The sequence below is a fragment of the Calliphora vicina genome, chromosome 1 (genome assembly GCF_958450345.1).
Source record: "Calliphora vicina chromosome 1, idCalVici1.1, whole genome shotgun sequence".
Taxonomy (NCBI): Eukaryota; Metazoa; Arthropoda; class Insecta; order Diptera; family Calliphoridae; genus Calliphora; species Calliphora vicina.
Window position 1 is genome coordinate 110,316,097 of NC_088780.1, and position 22,016 is coordinate 110,338,112.

At 29.8% G+C, this 22,016-nt stretch overlaps 2 protein-coding genes across 2 annotated transcripts in view; one reads left to right on the forward strand and one right to left on the reverse strand.

Moving 5' to 3' along the window:
• The first annotated feature begins 339 nt into the window (after positions 1–339).
• LOC135955368 (alpha-tocopherol transfer protein-like) lies at positions 340–5,858 on the forward strand. Its single transcript, XM_065505721.1, has 3 exons — positions 340–673; positions 2,303–2,675; positions 5,383–5,858. Exons 1-3 carry the CDS (start codon positions 384–386, stop codon positions 5,641–5,643), a joined length of 924 nt encoding a protein of 307 aa, XP_065361793.1. The 5' UTR covers positions 340–383; the 3' UTR covers positions 5,644–5,858.
• nau (nautilus) overlaps positions 5,812–22,016 on the reverse strand; it is a 29,967-nt gene continuing 13,762 nt past the window's right edge. The window contains exons 4-5 of the mRNA XM_065505730.1: positions 9,417–9,486; positions 5,812–6,407 (exon numbers count right to left, since the gene is read on the reverse strand). Coding sequence (XP_065361802.1) covers positions 6,082–6,407; positions 9,417–9,486 — 396 coding nt within the window. The 3' untranslated portion in view covers positions 5,812–6,081. The remainder of the gene's footprint in view (positions 6,408–9,416; positions 9,487–22,016) is intronic.

Genomic DNA, 22,016 nt, shown 5'->3' on the forward strand with positions numbered 1-22,016 from the left:
GTCTATTTGTAAATAAATTATTTAACATATGTTAGGAAAACACCTTACTTATGTATATCACAAACAGGTTGGTGGTTGGTATTCGCCACTATTCCATCAATATTGCAGATATGCCTTTGGATTTTGCATTTGTGTTTTTATCAAATTCATACATATCGTTTAAACATTTGATAAGATATCGAACGACGACCAACTATCGTAAAATATTTTTATTTGCTATTATCATCTAACTACATTTTTGGGTTTGGGGTTGCAAATACAAATATATAAAACTGGAAACACAAAATTGCATACTTTTGAATACTCATCAAATCAACTTAATCAGTTTAACTTGGTCCGTGTGAGGCTACGTAACGCAAATAAAATATAGTTTTAATTTACAAATGTATGTTCTAACGCCGGAATTAGAAATTATTGCAAAAGAAAATTGCAATGAATCTTTGGAAATACGCGATTCTTCGCTGCCCTCTTTAAAAGCCTGGCTTAAGAAAACGCCGCATTTGAAAGTGCGTACAAATGATGAATTACTTTTGTCGTTCTTACGCTGCTGCCGTTACAGTCTGGAGGACACGAAAAAACGTATTGATGGTTATTATTCTCTTAAAAATGTCTTCCCAGAAGTTTTATCAAATCGTGTTATCGATGAGTCACTAATGGATTTATATCGACAGGGGTAAGTTATGTGATGTGTTATGAGAAAATGATTTGAATTTTGGTGGCGGGCGTCTTTGGATAAAAAATTGCACAGATTACAAAATGTCATAATCTCAAATGAAACTCAAAAATAATTCTTGTATAAACGAGCAATGTTTGAAAATGATTAAACTAATTCTGATTCGGTGGTCGCAACTTGAACAACGCACAGTGGTATAGAAAAAATAGAGGGAAATACATATGTAACTTCTAAACGGTAAGTCCGATTTGAATGAAATTTCACATTCACAAAGAGGAAGTGTTGTCGAGTTTAAGTTTTGAACTTGGACTTGCACCTCGGGTTTGTTACATTTTTAAAACGATACTATTTCTTCGTTTGATTTTCGATTTGAAAAAAATTACACATATAGAATCTTCTCATCGAGCATCTCGTTTTTAGTGAAATTTCACAGTTGTGCAGAATTATCTATTTAAAATGGAAAAATAAAAACAAATTTTGAAATTTATGATAAATTATGAAAAATTTTAAAATAATCCCAAAAATGGGAATTTTAACCATGATCGGGGTTATCGAAACCCTTTACAAAATAATTAAAAACAAATTGGGCAATCTTAAATCGGTTACTATATTTTGATATCGAATATGCGATTTGAGAATTTTTGCCCTAAAGTTGAATTTTACATAAAAAATTTACGTTTTTTGAATGGACCTGGTCCATTTTTTAAATTTTTTATCATTTAAAATATTTGACGAAAAGTTAGCTTTTCAAAAAGTATAAATTCCTTATACATCCTCTTAGAAATTTTTTGCAATAACTTAAAAAGAAAAAAACTTTTTTTTTCGCAAAAAATTAGCGAAATGTCGCTTTTTTAAATTTTTTTAAATTCAAATGCATATAACTTTGGACTTAGTCATTATTTTTAAACAATTCTTTTTCTATTTGACACACACATGTGTTGTTACTCTAATAAAATAAAATTGGAGAAAATTTGGATCCGCTGTTATCAAAAAACTGGAGTAGGTTGGGTAAAAATGTTGAAAATTTAATTTTCAAATGCGAATATCTCCTAAGCTATAAGAGATAATTGATAGCTAGTACTCAATGAGAAGATTATATATGTGTTATTTTTTTGAAATCGGAATACAAACAAAGAAATAATATCGTTTTAAAAATGTAACATACCCGAGGTGCCCTACTTTGAGGAATTTTGATGACAGTATTTTGCTTTAGCTGGAGGGCATCCTCAATTTAAACTACCTTAACTGTGTTATTTTACATTACATTAAATTACAAAATTAATTTAAAAATAACATATTTATGATGTTTTGAAATTGTATATTTATACCGTTATATCAATAAAGAAATAATAAACCAAGTGATCGAGATAAAATATAAGTTTTTGAACTCTTCTGTTCAAAATATACATTATTGGATAGCAACAAACCCACATGTGCTTCAAAATACTCCATTGCACACAAAAAAGTTAGAATGCCGGAATTTTAATTTTTTCACTTTCGATATCTGCTATTTTGGATGGTTATTTTTGAACATAATTCATTAATGCTTGCTACCAAAAACAATTCATACTTTCATAACATAAAATAAATCTTACGATAACATTAAAAATATGCTCTTACCATTTCAAGCCTCCATACTATACCGATAAAACCTCTAAGCCCCAATGGACCACGCATAATAATCTCCCAGTACAGTAAATATGACCCGAAGAAAAGTAATCCCAGAGAGGCTTTCAAATTACTTTTTATGCTACTCGAAATATTGGCCAACGAAGATCCAAACACCAGTGTAGCTGGAGTAGCTTATGTCATAGATGCTAGAGATGTTACGATGGAACAAATGTTACAATATGATCCATATTTCTTGAAGAAAACCTGGACATTGGTGGAGCATTGTTTGCCCGTACGATTTACGGAAATACATTTGATAAATATGCGCAAAGAGGGACAGGCCATATTTAATTTTGTAACCTCGTTCTTACCCGCCAAAATGCCCGTAAAGGTTGGTCAGATTTTATATACTTATTGGATCTAATATTCTTGTAAGATATCAGTTGGAAATAATAATTTCTTTCTGACTTTTTCATCTGAGCCCATATACAAAACTTAGTGACATTAATTCACAGCATTTAGCAAAATTTCACCAGAACGAAAGCAGCAGGTTGTTAAAGGTTAAATTAACTTATGTTGTTTTGCTGATTCTTGACCAAATCGAGCCCTAAACCCGAAAATATCTTAAGTGCATAACAACAAACTACAGGAGAAGAATTGTTCGCGAATGTTTGCATGTTTCAATTTAATGTGAACATATGGACTATTTGAATTTAAGCTAAAATGTTTTTGCTATAAAATTGTAACGATACTTGGTACACATATAAAATTTCAACAGAATGTGTAAACGATCATAATTAATCAATTTGCATTAAACAATGGAAATCGAATATTTGTTGGTTCAGATATTTCTGTTCTTAGGACTCCAAATATATGAGAATGTGGGAGATCGCAAGTTTATTACCGTTTCCATACTGTCTGTAAATTCTAAAAACAAACAGTTATCGAAATTTCTCAAAATATTGACAAGATTATTTACCAAACGTATGAGAATGTTTCGAAGTTTATTATCAATGTTGGTTATCGTTACCGCTAAAATACCGATAGCCATAAAATATTGGGGTTATGACTTAAAAATGCGGGATTTACAATAGATGGCGTATCCTTTGGTAGTGTAAACAACAAAGTTTTTTTTGCTTCGAAAATGTCGAATTTTTGTTTGTTTTGCTCCATTCATTTGAAAAAAGAGCTGCTGAAACACATTGCTCATCAAATCTTATGGTGAATGTGTTCCATCGGTTCAGATGTGTTTAAAGGCCAATAATTGGAGGCATTACTCCATGAAGATTGTTGACAAACTCAACAAGACCTTGCAAAATCACTGTGAGCTACTCAAGCAGCGATTTCAAAACGTTTGCGGATTTATCCAAAAGCAGGGAAATTGGATATCATATGAATTGAAGCCGAGAAACCTTGAAAGACGATTTTGCATGTCCGAAATGATATAAAAGAAAATAATTTTTGCATCGAATCATTACTTGCGATGGTAAATGGATCCATTACGATAACTCGAAGCGTAAGAGATTGTACGTGAAGCCCGGTCAACCAGCCGAAACGACACCAAAGCCAAATATCCTATCTATCATGAGCTGCAGGACGCAACGGATTCGTTTGAAGCGGTCATTTACCGAAAAACATCTAGAATATGCGGCCAGACATAAAACCGTATTATGCCACATGTCGAAAACTATTTATAATGAAGTGGGAGGTTTTGCCTCACCCACGTTATAGTCCACACCTTGCCCGTCTACTATTTGTTTCGATCGATGCAGAACACTCTCTTTGAGATACTCTTCACTGATTCGTTCTTGAGGTCAAAATATGAGTTCGGAATCCATATGTTGCCAGATAGATGGGGAAAATGTCATAGCTAGCAATGGCCAATACTTTGAATAAATTTATATTGTAGAAATGTTTCAAAATAAAAGCTAAACATTTTAAAAAATCCCGCATTTTTAAGTCATACACCCAATACCATTCCAGTTTGACTACCGTTGTCGCTAAAATATCTGCTATTAGCGTTACATCTAAATTTCTATAACTTTTATTAATCATTTAATTCACACCGAAATTGCTGTTATAATTAAAATACCTCTGACGAAACAAATTCCATTACCCCTAAAATATCGTTACGTTTACCATCAAAATTAGCGTTACCATTTTACAGTTTCGAACCGGTAACAAACCTTGTTAAGGGTTAACCCTTTGTCGACCGACGGTACTTATAAGTACCATAACAAAAGCTTACAAAATGAAAACAAAACATATTTTGACCCTTTTTGTCCAAAAGTACTTTGAAGTACACTATCATTTTTGGAATAATATATTTTGTTTGCCTATTGGCAAACTCGCTTACCCAGAATAACGGTGAATTATTTCATGTTCTCATTGTGATGTTCATTTATGTTGTAATGGTAAAAAATACTGCTTCGTAAAATACCATAAAATCGACTTGTAATAGAAAATGTTATAAAAGTTACAAAACTAATCAATATATTAATAAAATTTAAACAAAAATCGATGAGTTTTTTTATCTTTTGACTGATACTGACCTAACGGTACCCTTTCGGTTCCTTGCAGGTTCACCACAAAGATAAAATTTTGTAAATAACTTCCTGAAGTCCTTATTTTTAATATTTAATAAAAAATTAAACATTTTCAACGATTTAAAGCCTTGGTCCACAAGGGGTTAAATTCAATATTGCTATTAACTGCATTTAAAGTAGAGTTTTTGAAATAACTGTAAATACCGTTACGGTTAATCGAGTCATTCGATTGGCAATTGTGTTGTCACAACAAATCTGTTATTCAATAGGTGTCACCAGGTTTTGATATGAGCTCAGACAAAATTATGTAAAGTCACATGAAATTTAGAACAGAGGAATTTTGCTGTTGTAAGTTTAAATAACTTAACTTTACGCATGTTTTTTTTTCAATTGATTTGTCACATTTCTAAGTAAAGTTCGGGAACCATATATCTAATATGGGCTCTGTATTTATTTATATTTGTTCCGATGTTATTCGATTATATCCATATCAATCACAATTTAAGTCAACGTCTTGCATATATATATTTAAATTTATGTTCATTTATTTAGTTTGTAGTCCATAAAAAAGCTGAGGATTTATACGATCATTTACCCCGAGATTCCATGATTGTTGAATATGGCGGTCACAACGGTTATCAACCGGAAGCTTTAAAACACTGGGAAAATGTAATGCTCAAATACAAGGACTACTTTGCTGATGATGTCAACTACAGTAGTAATGAGAAGTTACGATCGGGTATAATGGCCAGTGCCGAGGTTTCTGAACTTACCGGTTTAAGTGGTTCATTTCGTAAATTGGAAGTAGATTAATTAAATTTCATGAAAAGTATTTTTTAATTTTTTAAAATTATTTTATTATTGTAATTAAAATTATATTTACTACTCGTTTTCTTAGATTAATTAAGTTTCTAAATTAAAGTACATACATAATTTAAATATTTTTTTTATGAATACAGAAAAAATAAAATTAAAAAGTAATTCTTTGGTATAACTTGTATCCGGTTAATAAGAATTAAATGTTTGTCTCCCTCAATAATTTATCTTACAGTTTAATTGAAACTACAGTCACTAACACAATTGAATATACGCTTTAAATTTACATTATAAACAACTAAGGATATCTACTCAATTGTAAAAGTAACTGTATGTTTAATTTAATTTTTTGCTTACTAAAATAAAACAAAATTACAATATGTAAATCCCCTCAGCAAAATATCTGCTTATTTGCCACACACACATTCGGTATTTTCATGTTGTACATTTTTGCTTAAATGTTGCATTCAATGATGAATGAGTTGTGCTGAGTGATGCTGATGTTACCGATACTGACGACGATGCTGGTGTTTTCGTGCCTGATGTCGATGTTGTCGTTCCAACTGCCGATATTCCATGTGCCGTTGCACTTTGGTGATGTTTTAATGCAGGATTCTGTGTACTAATGGTGTTACGGGTGCTGCTACAGTTGCCGCTTAGTAGTGTCGTCGAGGATGTTGTACATATGTTGATATTTTGTACAATCAAATTGAGACAATCTAAACTGGAACCATTTGGTGATGATGACGAATCATAGGAATCTGTAAAACGATATAAGAAAACTGTTGCTTTAGAAATTGATATAATATTGTGATTATAGAGTTTAAATAAAGTTCATATATTTGAGATAATGTACTACCTAATTTGCTTTTATCGACAGTTTTACACTTAAATATTATTTATTAGTAGATTAGCATTCGCAAAAGAAGTTTTAAGAGTGAACTTTTATCCATGCCTATAAAATGATACCTCAGATTCCAGGATAGGTTAATTTTGACACATTTTTAAAGTATGAATATGTATGTATCCTGTTGGAAATGCATTTGTCCCTTAAAAATGACCAATTGTTGCAATAATTTTAAAATTATGTTTTTTCGGTCTATAGATAAAGGTTATTGAAATTAGCTAAAATTAGCCCACGATTTCCCCTAGTCCCAAATGTCCTTCTAGAATAGAGTTTTAGCCATCATATACATATATCATTACAATATTCAGCACAAATCAATTTCATGCTAGTAGAAATAAGGTTTGGTAAATAATTGATCGTATTACGACAAATCCCGACTTACGCTTCAAACAAAAAAGGAAATCCTTATTATTGTTAAAAATCTATCAAATCCGTTTAAATTTATTTATTTATAACCGACGCATTTATTTATAACCGACGCACAACAAACTAGTGGTTCCACACGTGAAAAAGTTGTGTTTCTAACAGTCTACTTATTGAACAAGTAAGGCGAACGAAAATTTAAAACACATGCAGCCCAATAATGAAAAAAATTCCCCGGGAGTTTTGTCCCTTTTCTCATTTTTCCTATTCAACTTCTATGTTAAAAAAACGAAAAGGGAAAAACTCCCGGGGAATTTTTTTTTCATAATTGGGCTGCAGTGTTTTAAGTTTTCGTTCGCCTTACTCGTTTTATATACTGACATGTATATAACACTTTGTATGAATGAAGCCTGTCATTTGTCTCCAGATTGGATTAAATTTAATTGATAACACTGTGCTAGTTGAAAAAACTGTCAAGCGGGGCACCCGGTGGAAAATGGAGGAGGTTGTACAACATATATTTTCCAATTTTTAATGCCGTTTTAAAAACCAAACATTTCGAAATTTTTCAAAAAAATTATTTTTGATTTGCCAAAAAAAATTTATATTTCTAAAACGACTGCGAAGATTAAAAACATATTAAGCCATACTTAACAATAATTTTATTGCGGAATTTCGGGTTTTTCAGTTTATTCAATAAACTAAACCAGGGGTGCCCACAAGTTCCTTATGGAAGAGTAAACACAAATACATTTAAAGGAAAGCTACTTTTTATTCAATATTTGTTGTTGCTAAAACCAATTCATACAAAGAAAAAAGAAAAAAAAACTCCTTTCAACACACACATTTTTAAAATATCATACGATAAACAAAAACAAAATTTACATGGATGATCGCAGTCGTCAATGTTTACCAGCAAAGCATACGAAAGTGTTGTTGCTTTCAACATGCGTGTATTCAGTGAAGAACGACAAAAAAATAATAATAAGACAAAGTTGTTTGTGTAATTTGCATTGCTAGTGCTGAGTGCTCTAGTGAGTATACAAAACACACAGCCTATAGCTAAGAGCAATTACAAAAACAAAAGAGTACCAAGAGTATAGGGCTTGGGCATGACTGAACTAAACTAATCCTCTTTTCGAATGTCACCGAATGGCACTAGTTTTCCTTTAAAATAATTCACACAAATTTTAAAGAAAAATATGTATGTAAAAATGTTGGTTTAAAACCAAGACGATATATTTAACAGATGTTGTCAAGCGATCATCTGGTTATGGTGGTTTGGATGTTAAAGCTGTCAAATTCACTAGTGTTTGTTTCAGCGAATCTGGCGCGGATCCAGAGAGGGTTAAATAGGAAAAGTTTTCATATACAAAAGAAAGAAAAAGGACAGAAAATAAAAATGTAGAACACATAGAACACATAGAACATGTAGAACATTAATTTGTTCTCCCTCCAAATGGTCGACCTGGATCCGCAACTGCGACGAATACTACACAAACGTAAAAATTGCATATAGTTTTTGTAAATGTTGTACTTGTTGTAGAATCGCCACCACCTTATAATTAATTCGCCTTTTTTTTAAAACTTTCAAGGTCAGAGAACATAACGAGAAAATAAAAGAGCGAACAGTCTGTCAAACTTAAAGTTTTAGGGCAAAAATGTTATAAATCAGATTATATTAAATTTAATCCCACTGTTAGTAACATTCCACAGAATGATTCAGCCTAACTATAAATAAAATTTTAAAGTAACTTTTTGTTAAAGTCGACTTTATTTTAAAATAGAACTTTTGTCTTTTTCGTACCATAAGACATTTTTTAAAAAAGCTTTCAAAACTTTTTCCAAATCATACATTTAAATAAATGAAAATATTTTTCAATTAAAAAAAGTGCACATAAAAGTTTAAAACAAAAAGCTTATTTTTAAATAATAAAACAACATTTTAAATTACATATATTTGAAATTTGTTTATGGTACGAAATTTAAAATAATAGTCAACTTTATGGACTTAAAATCGACTTTAATGTTTTTTTGGTATATTAAAAGAAATATTAAAGAAATTTTCAAATTTGATACTACCAAACTGAAAAAATCCTACAAACTGATCTTTAGAGCACATCAAGATAAAAGTGAGCCCTTGGAAACTTCGTCGCTCTGCTCTACGTATGCTTACTTATTAAACAAAACCATTAAGTCTCTTCTGAAAATTTATGCGAAGGGCTTTTTTATATACATATATGTTTGCACAGCTTTAAAACATCATTTCATATGTTCTGCATTGACTACTAATGAAGTCAGTGTATCCCTTTTAAACAGTAATTTTCCCTAATTTCTAATTACTTGGCTGACTTAAATTAATTTATTTTTCGGTCATACATCCCAGGTAATCTAGCGTGAAGTCAATTGTCACTATAGTGTCTCTAAGAAATCAAGAGTGTATGTTCTTGGACATTTATCAATATTAATTTAATTTCAAACGTAAATATATTAAAAATACCTGTCAATCCATTGGCATCATTATCATGTAGATTATATCTATGAAACATATACGCACCTGTATACGAATTCTGTAATAAAAGAATTTAAAAAAAACACTAATTAGAAATGATTAAACATTTTAAAAAAAGAAACAACATAAAAACTAAAAATAAAGCAATTAAGACATAAAAAACACATGCAAACAAATTATATTTTAAATCTTATTTATGTTAAATTCAGAACCATTGCCAACATCAAAAATACACGCAATTATCCTTCATCATACAGCAAATTGTTAAGATAAATTTATACATATTCTCGAATGCATTTTCATTAATCCACACAAAACTTATCTGCAAAACAATAAATTTCTCAAATGACAAAAAAAAAACAACGAAAAATTAAGGAAAAAGTCTATGTGCATCGAACAATACCCGGTACAACGTCAAAAAATTTCTTCTTATTTTGTTTTCTTCAAATAATGACAATTTTATAATTTTTTTGCCAAACGACAGAAAAGAAAAATTTAGTCTAATGACGAGTTAAAGCCAAAATTTATGTTTTATAATTGTTGGCAAATATTAGACAATACTTTTTTTTGTGTTAAATACTTGTACATGCGATGGCAGACAAAGGCAGGTGTACTTAAACTGAAGTGATCGTGTAAAGAGATCAGTACAAATATTTTATAAACTCAAATAAATATAAGAGTCTTATTACTATTGAATATAATACATGGGACCACATATGTCTGTTCCGATCCTAATCTAATAATGTATACTTCTGTTCATCTAAAAGATCTGTTTAATTATTGCCTACTTTATAAATTTCTATTATATTTAAAACACACATTTCAAAATATTTGAGAATCACTTGCTATGCAAATTATGTATGTTTACATGTACTTAGTTTTTTACGTATAGATGCCTCCCAAATGTAAATCCAATTAAAATTCATTGAACCACAACCATGATGCCAACAAATTTTACAAATTGTTGCAATTGTTCTTTCTTTTGTCTGTAGATCGGTCCGTCCACACGTCTTTCCCTCTGCTAGTCTGCACTATAGCTTGGGGTGATTCTTGTTGGGGAGATTTATACTTATTAGCAAATTAAATTAATTGTATGCTATATTTTCAAAACAAGCATACCACATTTTACAATATTGTTTAGTTATTTTTAAGTTTGTTGTACTTTTTGAATTCGCAGACGACATGACGTCAAATTATAATAAAAAAAACTCAAAATTTTAATATCAATATTAGTAAAACTTTGCAAATGTATACATAAACTATTTTATTTGCTTTCAATTAAAAATCAATGTACAATTTCTTAATGATTTTTAGGACAATTTAAAAATATTTTATGGGTTAATTGAAATGCTATTATTGTAATGATCATACATTAAAATGTTTAGCAAAAAAAAATAAAATTAATTTAAATGATTTGTTGCATTTACAACTTAAAATTGTATATAGAATAATAAAAACGTGGTTAAAGTCATAAAACATAAAACCAAGCAAAACCGAATTTGTTGTTAATTGATCATCGATTCATCATTAATGATCGAACAGTTTGAGATGTGATGACTTTCATTCAGTTGCAAGAACTGAAACAGTTTATGTCTACAATCACTCGATTGGCTACAAATCTGGTTCCCACAACGAATACTGTGTGTAAGATCCGCAGAACTCATGAAATGCACTCATCTCTTAACCCCAGTATAAAGTCCATAAAGGTAAAATAATCAAATTTAAGTCTTTAAGCCACATACAATTTCGTACAACAAATTGCGGATCAACATCTTATGTCCCAGTTTGCATGAAAAATAAATAACAATTTGGAATTTTAAGGCTAGAAAATCTGCTTGCTTTCCATCCATAAGTTGTCGAATTCTTTTTGCTCTATTTAAAAACATCTGGATGAATGAAAGGTGTCCCAACGAACGCATACACTCACAAGATATACTCGAAAAAATAGTAAGATTTATAAAGGCTCAATTCAGTGTAAAATGATCCATGAGGTGTTTATCAAAGATGCTTTATTTCTCCACTTGTATATATAAGGCATTTCATATCAAGTGAACCAACTTTTGAAATTGATGTCTTCCGATCGGTATGAAATTTGCCCCAAGGCTAGTTCTATTGGATAGTAACTCAGACACAATTTTTCAACAAGATCGGTCGAGAACTCTCTGAGTTAGAGGGTCAAAATTTTACATTTTGGCAGGTGTTTTGTCTTATCTATGTAAGTTATTGCCTATTGTTCTTAGCAAAATGAGTCCCAAACAGTTTAAATATTTCGAAAAAAAAATATTTAAAAAAAAATAAAAAAATTTTAATATTTTTTTGTCCGAAATCAAAAACTTTTTTTATTTTTTTTTAAATGGGCTCTTTTTTCGCTTAATGGGATGCGAGTGGGATATCTATCAAAATAAATATTTTGTAACATTTTGTGACATACAATTTTTTAATTTTTTTTTGCGAAATCGATTTTTTTTTCTAATATGGACCCTTTTTTTAAATTCTTGTTTGTTCAAAAGAAAGCTTCCCAGCAAAAAATATTTCGGGTTTGGAAGCAATAATATGATTACTGCATCTTCTACTGCTACATTAATTGCATCCTAAATTTATTGCCTTACAAAAATGATTTTGGAAGGCATATATTAAGCTATTCTTATAGGTGGTGAAGAACTTAGAAAAAACTGTAAGATTTTATTGCTTCTCAGCAGCTCTAAAATCTATGTGCACAATTGTTTGCACATATTTAATTCGATGAAATCAGGTTAATTTTAAAGCTTGAAATATGCTTATTTTGAATTCCTTATGCAGAGCCTCTACGCGAGGAATCCCATATAAAAATCATTTAATCTTTCATGCGAAGTGGTAGCACTATACAAGTGCTCTCTGCCTTACAAACCTGCTTCCGAGGAAGCACCATTTTTTGCTGGGTTAGGTCTTTTCCTTTAAGACCTAATTTGTCGCTGTGGGATGTGAGTGGGATATCTATCAAAATAAATATTTTGTAATTCAAGACATACAATTATTGACTTTTTTTTGCAAATTCGAACTTTTTTTTGCTAAAAAGAAAGCTTAGTTGTTTTTTTAAGTTCTATTTGGTCGCTTAGTGGGGTGCGAGTGGAACAAATATCGAAATAAATGTTTTGTAACTCAAGATATACAATTTTTGATTTTTTTTTGGCAAAATCAAAAACTTGTTTGACCTTTTTATACCCTACACCACCATAGTGGGGAGGGTATAATGCGTTTGTGCAGATGTTTGTAACGCACAAAAATATTAGTCTAACACCACCCTTAAAGTATACCGATCGACTTAGAATCACTTTCTGAGTCGATTAAACGATGTCCGTCCGTCCGTCTGGTCGGCTGGCTGGCTGTCCATGTAAACCTTGTGCGCAGAGTACAGGTCGCAATTTTGAAGATATTTCGATGAAATTTGGTACATATTATTTTTTCGGCTCAAGGACCAAGCCTATTGAAACTGGCTGAAATCGGTACATTATTTCACCTAGCCCCCATACGAATGTCCTCCCGAAATTGGACTTTATCGGTCATAAATGTTTAATTTATATATTTATCTCCACAAATTCCGCTCCAAATAAGTTTTATATACACAAAATTCATGTCACCAAATTTTGTTACCATCCGTCCATAATTAGTCATAGCTCCCATATAGACCCGCTTCCGAAAATCACTTTAACGTGCATAAATCGCTTAAAAATTTTGGTATATACACAAAATTCAACATAGTTAACTTTCATAGAGACATAAATCACACGACCTAATTCCATGGTGAATTGGTCATAGCCCCCATATAAGGCCCACTTCCGAAAATCGCTCAAAAATATAAATTATTGAAATTTTAAATGAAAAATGTTTTTGCTCTTTTACTTAGTCGGTCAAACCCGACCATATAATAATGGTCGGGTTTGACCGACCATACTTCCTTCCTTGTTTAATATGGGCCCTTTTTTAATTTTTTTTGTTATAAAGAAAGCTTAGGTCTCTTGCTTTAAGATGGTTTTGGTCGCTTAGTGGGATACGAGTGGGATATATATAGGTCTTCAAGGAAAATATCTAAGCTTTATTTTAAGAAAAAAGACCCATTTTAAAAAACAGTCAAAAAAGTTTTTGATTTCGGAAAAACAAGATTAACATTTTTTTTTTCGAAAGACTGAAGAAAGAGCTATCTAAACAATTTGAGACACATTTTGCTAAGAACAATAGGTAATAAGTAACATGGATAAGAAAAAAACACCTGCTTGATTTAGTATTTAATATTTGATTACTTTGGATCATAATGTGATTACTTCAGAACATACTATTATCATGTGTGACCATGATATTACGACTATATTTGATCATAATATGATATTTTATGATACTTATAATGATCATAATATGTTTGGACTGCAATCATAAATCTTAAAATAAAAATATGTTGATTTTAGATTATGTTTACAACCACCCCATTTGAGAAGCGTTGGAATAGACGGTGAAAAGGCTCTCAAATGATCAAATAGCTCAGTTTCTAAAAATCATACATAAGCCTACGAGAAATATCTTTAAATTTGAAATACTCTTCCATTTCTATAAAATTTAGACAATAAGAAGGCGAGAGCACTTAGTTTTAGAAATATTGTCTAACACCAGCAATGTATTTTAAAAGAATTTGTCAAAACACCATCGTATATAACATATGGTGCATTTACAAGTGCACTTTGTTTAACGATTCTGGTATTTAGCCAACCCCTTTTAACATACACATTGTTGTCGGTATTAAATGAATGAAGACGACTATTAAAAAGAAAACATGACTTATGAGATTAAAATTTAATGTTACAGAATTTTATTTAAGAAAAAAAAAATTGAGAAGAAAAATGTTATAAAAACTTAAACATTTATCATTTTTAATAAAGAACATCAGACAAATGGTCGCTTTTTAAGATACAAAAATACGATCAATTCCTTTAATGAAGAGATTAAAGTATTTATGAAAGATATATATATTTTTTTTTACAGAAAACATAAATATTGAAAGGAAATCATGTAAAAAAGCGTATACGGAAATATGGGATTTAAAATTTGAAAGAGAAAAGTCACACATCCATACATACTTATTATTTTTGAAATTTATATACAATAGAAATCAGACATTGTTGTAATTATTAAATCTTAAATTTTGAATAGAAATAATTCGGGTAAACATTGATAATAGATCGATGATAAAAAATTATAAAAAATCCAATCAAATGAGGGGAAATTAAGTAATTTTTTGATTTTAATTAATATCCCATGCATTTTAACAATTGCCAAATTAACTTATGTCGGAAAACACCCATATAAACATATCTACGCCCGAAGTTATGTAAATAAATTTGTATGCAGTCTTAAAGCTAAGTAAAAAGCTTATTTAATATAATTTTAATAATAATAAATTTTCTCTTAATATTTATTTTTCTTTCCCTGAAAGTGTCCACTTTGAAAATATGTATGTACTATGGATTTTTGAGGCGTTATTTTTTACATTACAATGCGTCATGTTGTAATTTAAAGTAAAAATTAAATAAACACTATGGCGGCCTACTCTTCTTCATTCGTTTTCTCCCTCCAAAAACCAAACAAAAAAAACAAAAAAAATCTTTACAGATCACTTGGTTTTTTATATGCTGGTATCATTTATTTTGTTTAGTTTTTAGTTGATTCTGTGCCCTTTATTATACCCTACACCACCATAGTGGGGAGGGTATTATGCGTTTGTGCAGATTTTGTAACGCCCAAAAATATTAGTCTAACACCCACCTTAAAGTATACCGATCGACTTAGAATCACTTTCTGAGTCGATTAAACGATGTCCGTCCGTCCGTCCGTCCGTCCGTCTGGTTGGCTGGCTGGCTGGCTGGCTGGCTGGCTGGCTGGCTGGCTGTCCATGTAAACCTTGTGCGCAGAGTACAGGTCGCAATTTTGAAGATATTTCGATCAAATTTGGTACATATTACTTTTTCGGCACAAGGACCAAGCCTATTGAAACTGGCTGAAATCGGTCCATTATTTCACCTAGCCCCCATACAAATGTCCCCTCGAAATTGGACTTTATCGGTCATAAATGTTTAATTTATCTATGTATCTACACAAATTTCGCTCCAAATAAGTTTTATATATACAAAATTCATGTCACCAAATTTTGTTACGATCGGTCCATAATTAGTCATAGCTCCCATATAGACCCGCTTCCGAAAATCACTTTAACGTGCATAAATCGCTTAAAAATGTTGGTATACACACAAAATTCAACATAGTTAACTTTAATATAGACATAAATCACACGACCTAATTTTATGGTGATCGGTCCATAATTGGTCATAGCTCCCATATAAGGCCCACTTCCGAAAATCACTCAAAAATAAAAATTATTAAAATTTTAAAAGAAAAATTGGTGTAGGGTATTATATGGTCGGGCTTGACCGACCATACTTTCTTACTTGTTTTTATTGGAGCAGTGCCAAAATTTAATCAAAATTTTTTTTTAAAGATTTTAATAACAAACTCTATGCTAAAATCTCTAATAAACAACATGAAAATATTTTCAAAATTTCAATATGAAATACATTGAATAGAAAAACACATCTTTACACATATGCATAGTTATTAATGTTCATTCCTGATCTGAGGATCATCAACAAACATTTAAGATTTTAATAAATATCCCAAGTTTTATGGTAAATTAGCAAATTTGTACATTTCATAAAAATAAAAAATCTCTTAAATATGAATTTTGAACAAAAACAAACACGACAACAACACAAACACCAACCAGCATACAAAATTTTGCAAAAATATTATTTTATCTGTATGAATTTCATTCAGAAAATTATTATTTTTTTTTTATTTGTTTACGTGCCACCACTAGAGGGGGAAAATATCTACTGTAGATACATATATCCAAATGTACTCGTACTACTTACTTATTTAGTATCTATTTAAAATAAAATTTTCTTTAAACTCAAACTGTAATAATTAGTGAAGCATATTAAAAAGTAGTGTGCATTGCAAAAAAATGATTTTTCTTTATTTTGTTAAGTAAATAATGTTCGCTAGATTGCAAGTAGGATTTTAAAATGATTGCAAATCATTTTTTTTTGTTACAAAATTTCAAATTTCATTCGTAATTATTTTTAATGTTTTCTGTCGTTGGCAGTACGAAAAACTTAACACTCTCAAGTAATTTGTTTAGAAATTAAAAAAAGACGATATTGGTGATATTGGTGCGAATTATATATTGCATCTCTATAAATCTTTAAAAACTACCAAAAAATCGTAATAGTAAAAAAACTTATTTTTTAAAATAGTTTTACTATGATTGGTGCAGCGAAGCGAACCGGGTTTACTAGTAGTTTGGAGGAAATCAAATGGTTTCAAGTCAACATGAATCCAAAAGATTTTCCAAGACCATATAAAAACCTGTATTTATCAAGCTTTTTGTCAAAAGACAGCCAGTTATCATATTTGAGATAAAACAGTGTATAAAAAATACAAATGCGAACCATTTTCTTATCGAAACGATTTCTACAATATTGTTAACTTTTTCATTCTATTGCCTGCCGGGAACATTTTACAACTGAAAACCCGATATTTACAATAAATCATAAGGTGTGACTAGGTTTGTCATTCGAATAAAAATTATTCGAATAGTCGAGGAAAAAAATTATTTTTATTCGAATGAACAAAATGTTTAAATATAGAATAAAAAAATATTTGATCCATAATTGTCGAATAATCGATTACCCGAATAAATTAATTATCAAACTAAAATGTTAAATTATTTTTATACCCTTCACCTTCGTAAATAGGGTATATCGATGGCTTAATATAGAATGGTTGTATCTTAACTTTTAGTTACTTTACAGGAGAAGGAAAAAACTCAATAATATCAGAAAGTGAAATTGAAAAAAAACAACTAAAAATTTGTAATATATCAAAAAATATTTTTAGAAATGTTGTTTGTTTTAATATTAACCAAAAAATATGCATTCAACATTAAATGAGTTAGGGGTTTTTCTTTCAAGCGATTTTTTAAATGAGTTAGCGCTTTTTTATAATTACTGTAAATCTGTTATTCGTCAACATAGAAAACTGAATTTTTTGAGGGAGGTCTATTCGAGTTTTGTCTACCTGAATATCTAAAAAACCCGATTTTGTAAATAAACGAGATACGACCTTTCTATATTAAGCCATCAATATATACGTTTGTCATTCCGTTTGTAATTTCCACAATATAATTTTCCGACCCTATAAAGTACATATATTTTGGATCCTTATAGGTAGCGGAGTCGATTAAACCATGTACGTCTGTCTGTTTGTCTGTCCGTCTGTCTGTTGCAATCAACTTTCCGAAGCCCCCAAATAACTTACATACACGATTCATACATCAATATCTCCGGAATTCTTCCGGCACGGTTGCTATTTAAAATCGTGAAAATCGGTCTGAGATATAAGGAAAAAACCTCGATGTTTTACCTATTTTTGATCTACATATATCTGGATTACTAAGTCATTAATATAGACAATATGGATATCTAATGATAGACATTTCAAAGACCTTTGCAACGACGGTTATAGACCATAGACCTACAATGGGTCAAAATCGGAAAAAATATTTTTTAATCCGAATTTTTTTTTTCACCAAAGGTTTTTTTTTCGCTAAATATTAAAAAAACAAAAAAAAATTTAAAATTAAAAAAAAATAAAATTTTAAAATTTAAAAAAACAATTCGAAATTTTTTTTTTCCAAGAAAATGAAAATACAACTTTGGAAAAAAAATAAATTTTGTTTACCTAAAAATATTTAAATTTTTTATTTTGAAGCATAATTTGGTGAATGGTATATAAGATTCGGCACAACCGAATATAGCTCTCTTACTTGTTTTTTATATAAATAGAAATTTTTAAGAAATAAAGAAAATTAAACTTCTGTTTTGGCCCAAGAAAGACTTCGTCCTTGAAATCCATATTAACTTTCTATGGGAAATACGCTTGAATTTGTCACAAATCTGTTGTCATTATCTCATTATTATATTGTTAAATATAATATACGTATATGTTTCATATACAAATATATTACCTGACCAATTTATATAAGGATCAGTTAAAAGTTTAGCTTAGATTCCAGATATACATATATGAATGGAAATGAAATTCATTATAAATAAGTATCACAATAGCTGATGTAGGGCATAGTCGGGTATATCCAACTATACATTCATTCCTACTTGTTTTATAATTAGCATGTAGATTGTATTAATTTTGTATTTTTCTTCATTGTTAACAACCAAATTATTATAGTAAATTATTCGATTAATATTTTTTATAATTTCGAATAATTAATCGATCACTCGAATAATAAAAAAATGATAAATTTTTATTCGATGCAAATTAAACTCAAATAATTGGCAACCGTAGCTGTGGCGTCTCTTAACAAATTTTATAATGCTATAAATAACTATATAAAATATCGCAATTATTACAAAATTAATACGGAACATAAAGAGACCAATAAACTAACCCTATAAATATATTCTAATCAATATATAGGTATTTTATTATTGTATTTCATTTCAATTCCCTTAGTTCGTCTCGTACGCGTACGTACGTGTGGTCTCTTTTACGAAAATGGAAAATCGCTTAAATCTATTAGTAAAATATATTTCTATTACTATTTTGCAGACACATTCTTTTGTTTTCTGTTTTTTTTTTGGTCTCCAAAGTTTTACTATAAGGGAGAGGGACACCCATAATTATAAAATGCCATAAATTTTATTCATTTATATCTTTTCGCTTTTTTTTACATCGTAAAATATGTACGATTAAATATTCTTGATGTGAAGAAAATTATTTAAAACAAATTTGAATACATTTAAATTATGTTTTTATGTTATCGGAACGTTTCAAATAGAGGCGAATGTCTGTCTGCCTGGTGTTACGAGAACTTTTAGCACTCACTAACATTTTCGGAAACGCGCAACAACTACGGATTTCATGTCATGTATTTTAGTTCTATATCTTGTTCTTGTTGTGTTGTTGTTTTTTTTTTTAATCAATGACACTGAAATATCATTTTGTTATAATTTAGTAGAGTGTTGGTCTGGTTTCTAAGGTAAACTTCCATACATACATATGTGTAGGCCAGGGAGGGAAGGGTTATTGCTGTTGTTATTGGGCAAAGTTTAATGAAGTGATCAGGAGATGGAGAAATAAAACACGATCATCTTGTTTAGTGTCTAGTTGACAAATTGTGCATAAAAATAACATGACACTTAAATTTACATTATTGTAATGTAAGAAACAACATTTTCTTTATTAACTCGGAATTAATTTCGAAAGTTCTGGTTGGTTTGCTTGACTGGGTACTTAAGTTAGACTGACCTAAATCTATATAATTTTCATAACAAAATATTGATACGAAATATAACGAAACTTATCGGTTAATTTTTGTTATCGGTTTTGTTTATTTTGTTAATAGTCCAGTTTACGGTCTTTTTATTATTATAATTATTATTTGTTTTCATTTGGGTTTTATTTATTTTATTTTCATAAAATCTACAAAAACTATTTGGCACAATTTTCAATAAAATCAAATAAAATGAACATTTGTGTGAGGGTGTTAAACTAATTGGCGATACTTTATAAATTTTCCAGTTTCAAAAAAAATATGATTTATAAAATCCATTAACAATTAAAAAGAAAATATGATTTCTTAATCTATAAAATATAAATAAATAAAACATATTTTCATATTTTTTTTATAAACGAAACACCCGACAGACCACATCTCCTATTTTAAAACAACCATAAATATATTGACCAACTTTCACATTTATTACGCGATTTTCGTCATTAAAATTATAAACAAGTGTGAACAAGGAAAGATAAACGTGAAATTTGTTAAAGACCAAAAAGAACATTTTAAAAACGCATAAATATACAACTTAATCGGATAAAACATGAAATAATTCAAATGAATGCAAACAAACAACTATAGAATAGAGCTCATAGTGTTTTTCAATCTATCATTGTGAAAATAGAAAAAAATAAATGAAAATAATTTAAGAATGAACAAATATTTAAGAACAAAATACTCGCCAATGCCTTCATAAATTTGTGTCTATTGAGGTTTATGTGACACTTTTATACCCTACAAATTAATTGGATCAAAAAATATCGTCATTAATTAAATTATTAGTAATATGTACAATAAATTGTTTAATTTTACTCTTGTTTTTTATTTAAAACACCTGGCTCATTTATAGTATCTTCTCAATTCGTAATTGTTGAGATTTTGTGTTACTTTCTGTTTTGGTGGATGAAAAAATAAATTTTTTAGATGATATCAGTTGTGTGAAAACTAAAATGTATTAAAAAGGAGAAAAAAGATCGGTACAGCCTACTTAGTTTAACTCTTTACGGTGGGGTGGTCAGTTTACTAACCACATTTTCTATAGTCTTTAAAACATAGTTTATTGGCATCTATTGTCATTTTGCTAAACAATTATATTTTTTGAAGTTTTTGCAAAACTTTGCCGTCAGGGTGCTCTGGTTAGATAAATATATTAATTTGAAAATATTGTAAAAATCAGTTTTTTAAAGAGACTTTCACGCAATCAATAAAAAAAAGCACAGAGTTTATTCCCAGAAAAAACTTGGTAATGACTTGCAATTACTGAACAGCTTACTTTTCAATGACTACTACATACCACCTGCATTACATATAAGTGGTTTAGTAATGGCTGGCATATAATCTGATACATAAGTACTTGTTTATGAGCTAAAGTCTTAAAAAACTAATAAACAAACAAAACAAATAATCAGTTAAAAAACAACTTTTATTTTTAACAAATTTAACTAAACAATTTTGTTCACTTCCCAGATAATTTAAATTAATTTTTTGCTGGTATATATAAGATATTGGGTGTATGACTTAAAAATGTGGGATTGTTTCGAATTTTAGCATTTATTTTGAAACATTTGTACATTATAAATTTATTCAAAGTATTGGCCATTATTAGCTATGACGTTTTCCCATCTTTCTGGCAACATATGGTTTCCGAGCCAAAAGAACTGCTTTTAAGCCAAGATCGATTCAAGCCAATACTCTGTTTCAAAGTGAAAAGTATCCCAGAGAGAGCGTTCTGCATCGATCGAAACAAATAGTAGTCGACGGGACAAGGTCTGGACTATAAGGAGGGTGAGGCAAAACTTCCCAACCACTTCAATCTAAATATTTTTAAGCAGCTCATAGGATAGGATCGCACCAAATACAGAGAATTAGCATAGCGCTATGGATATTTGACTTTGGTGCCGATTCGGCTGGTTGATGATTTTCTTTTAAATCGTCTTTCAATGTCTCTCGTATGGTACCCAATTTCCCTGCTTTTGGATAACTCCTGTAGCTCACAAACATTTTGAAATTGTTGCTTGAGCAGCTCCCAATGATTTTGAAAGCTCTTGTTGAGTTTCAACAATCTTCATAGAATAATGCCTCCAATTATTGGTCTTCAAACTTTTTCGGCTGTTCAAAATAACCACTTCTGAACCGCACAAACC

Coding starts and splice junctions, on each gene's coding strand:
- LOC135955368 (XM_065505721.1), top strand. CDS start 384: ATGTATGTTCTAACGCCGGAATTAGAAATTATTGCAAAAGAAAATTGC. Junction 674..2,302: donor ATGGATTTATATCGACAGGG/GTAAGTTATGTG, acceptor TACCATTTCAAG/CCTCCATACTATACCGATAA. Junction 2,676..5,382: donor CCGCCAAAATGCCCGTAAAG/GTTGGTCAGATT, acceptor TCATTTATTTAG/TTTGTAGTCCATAAAAAAGC.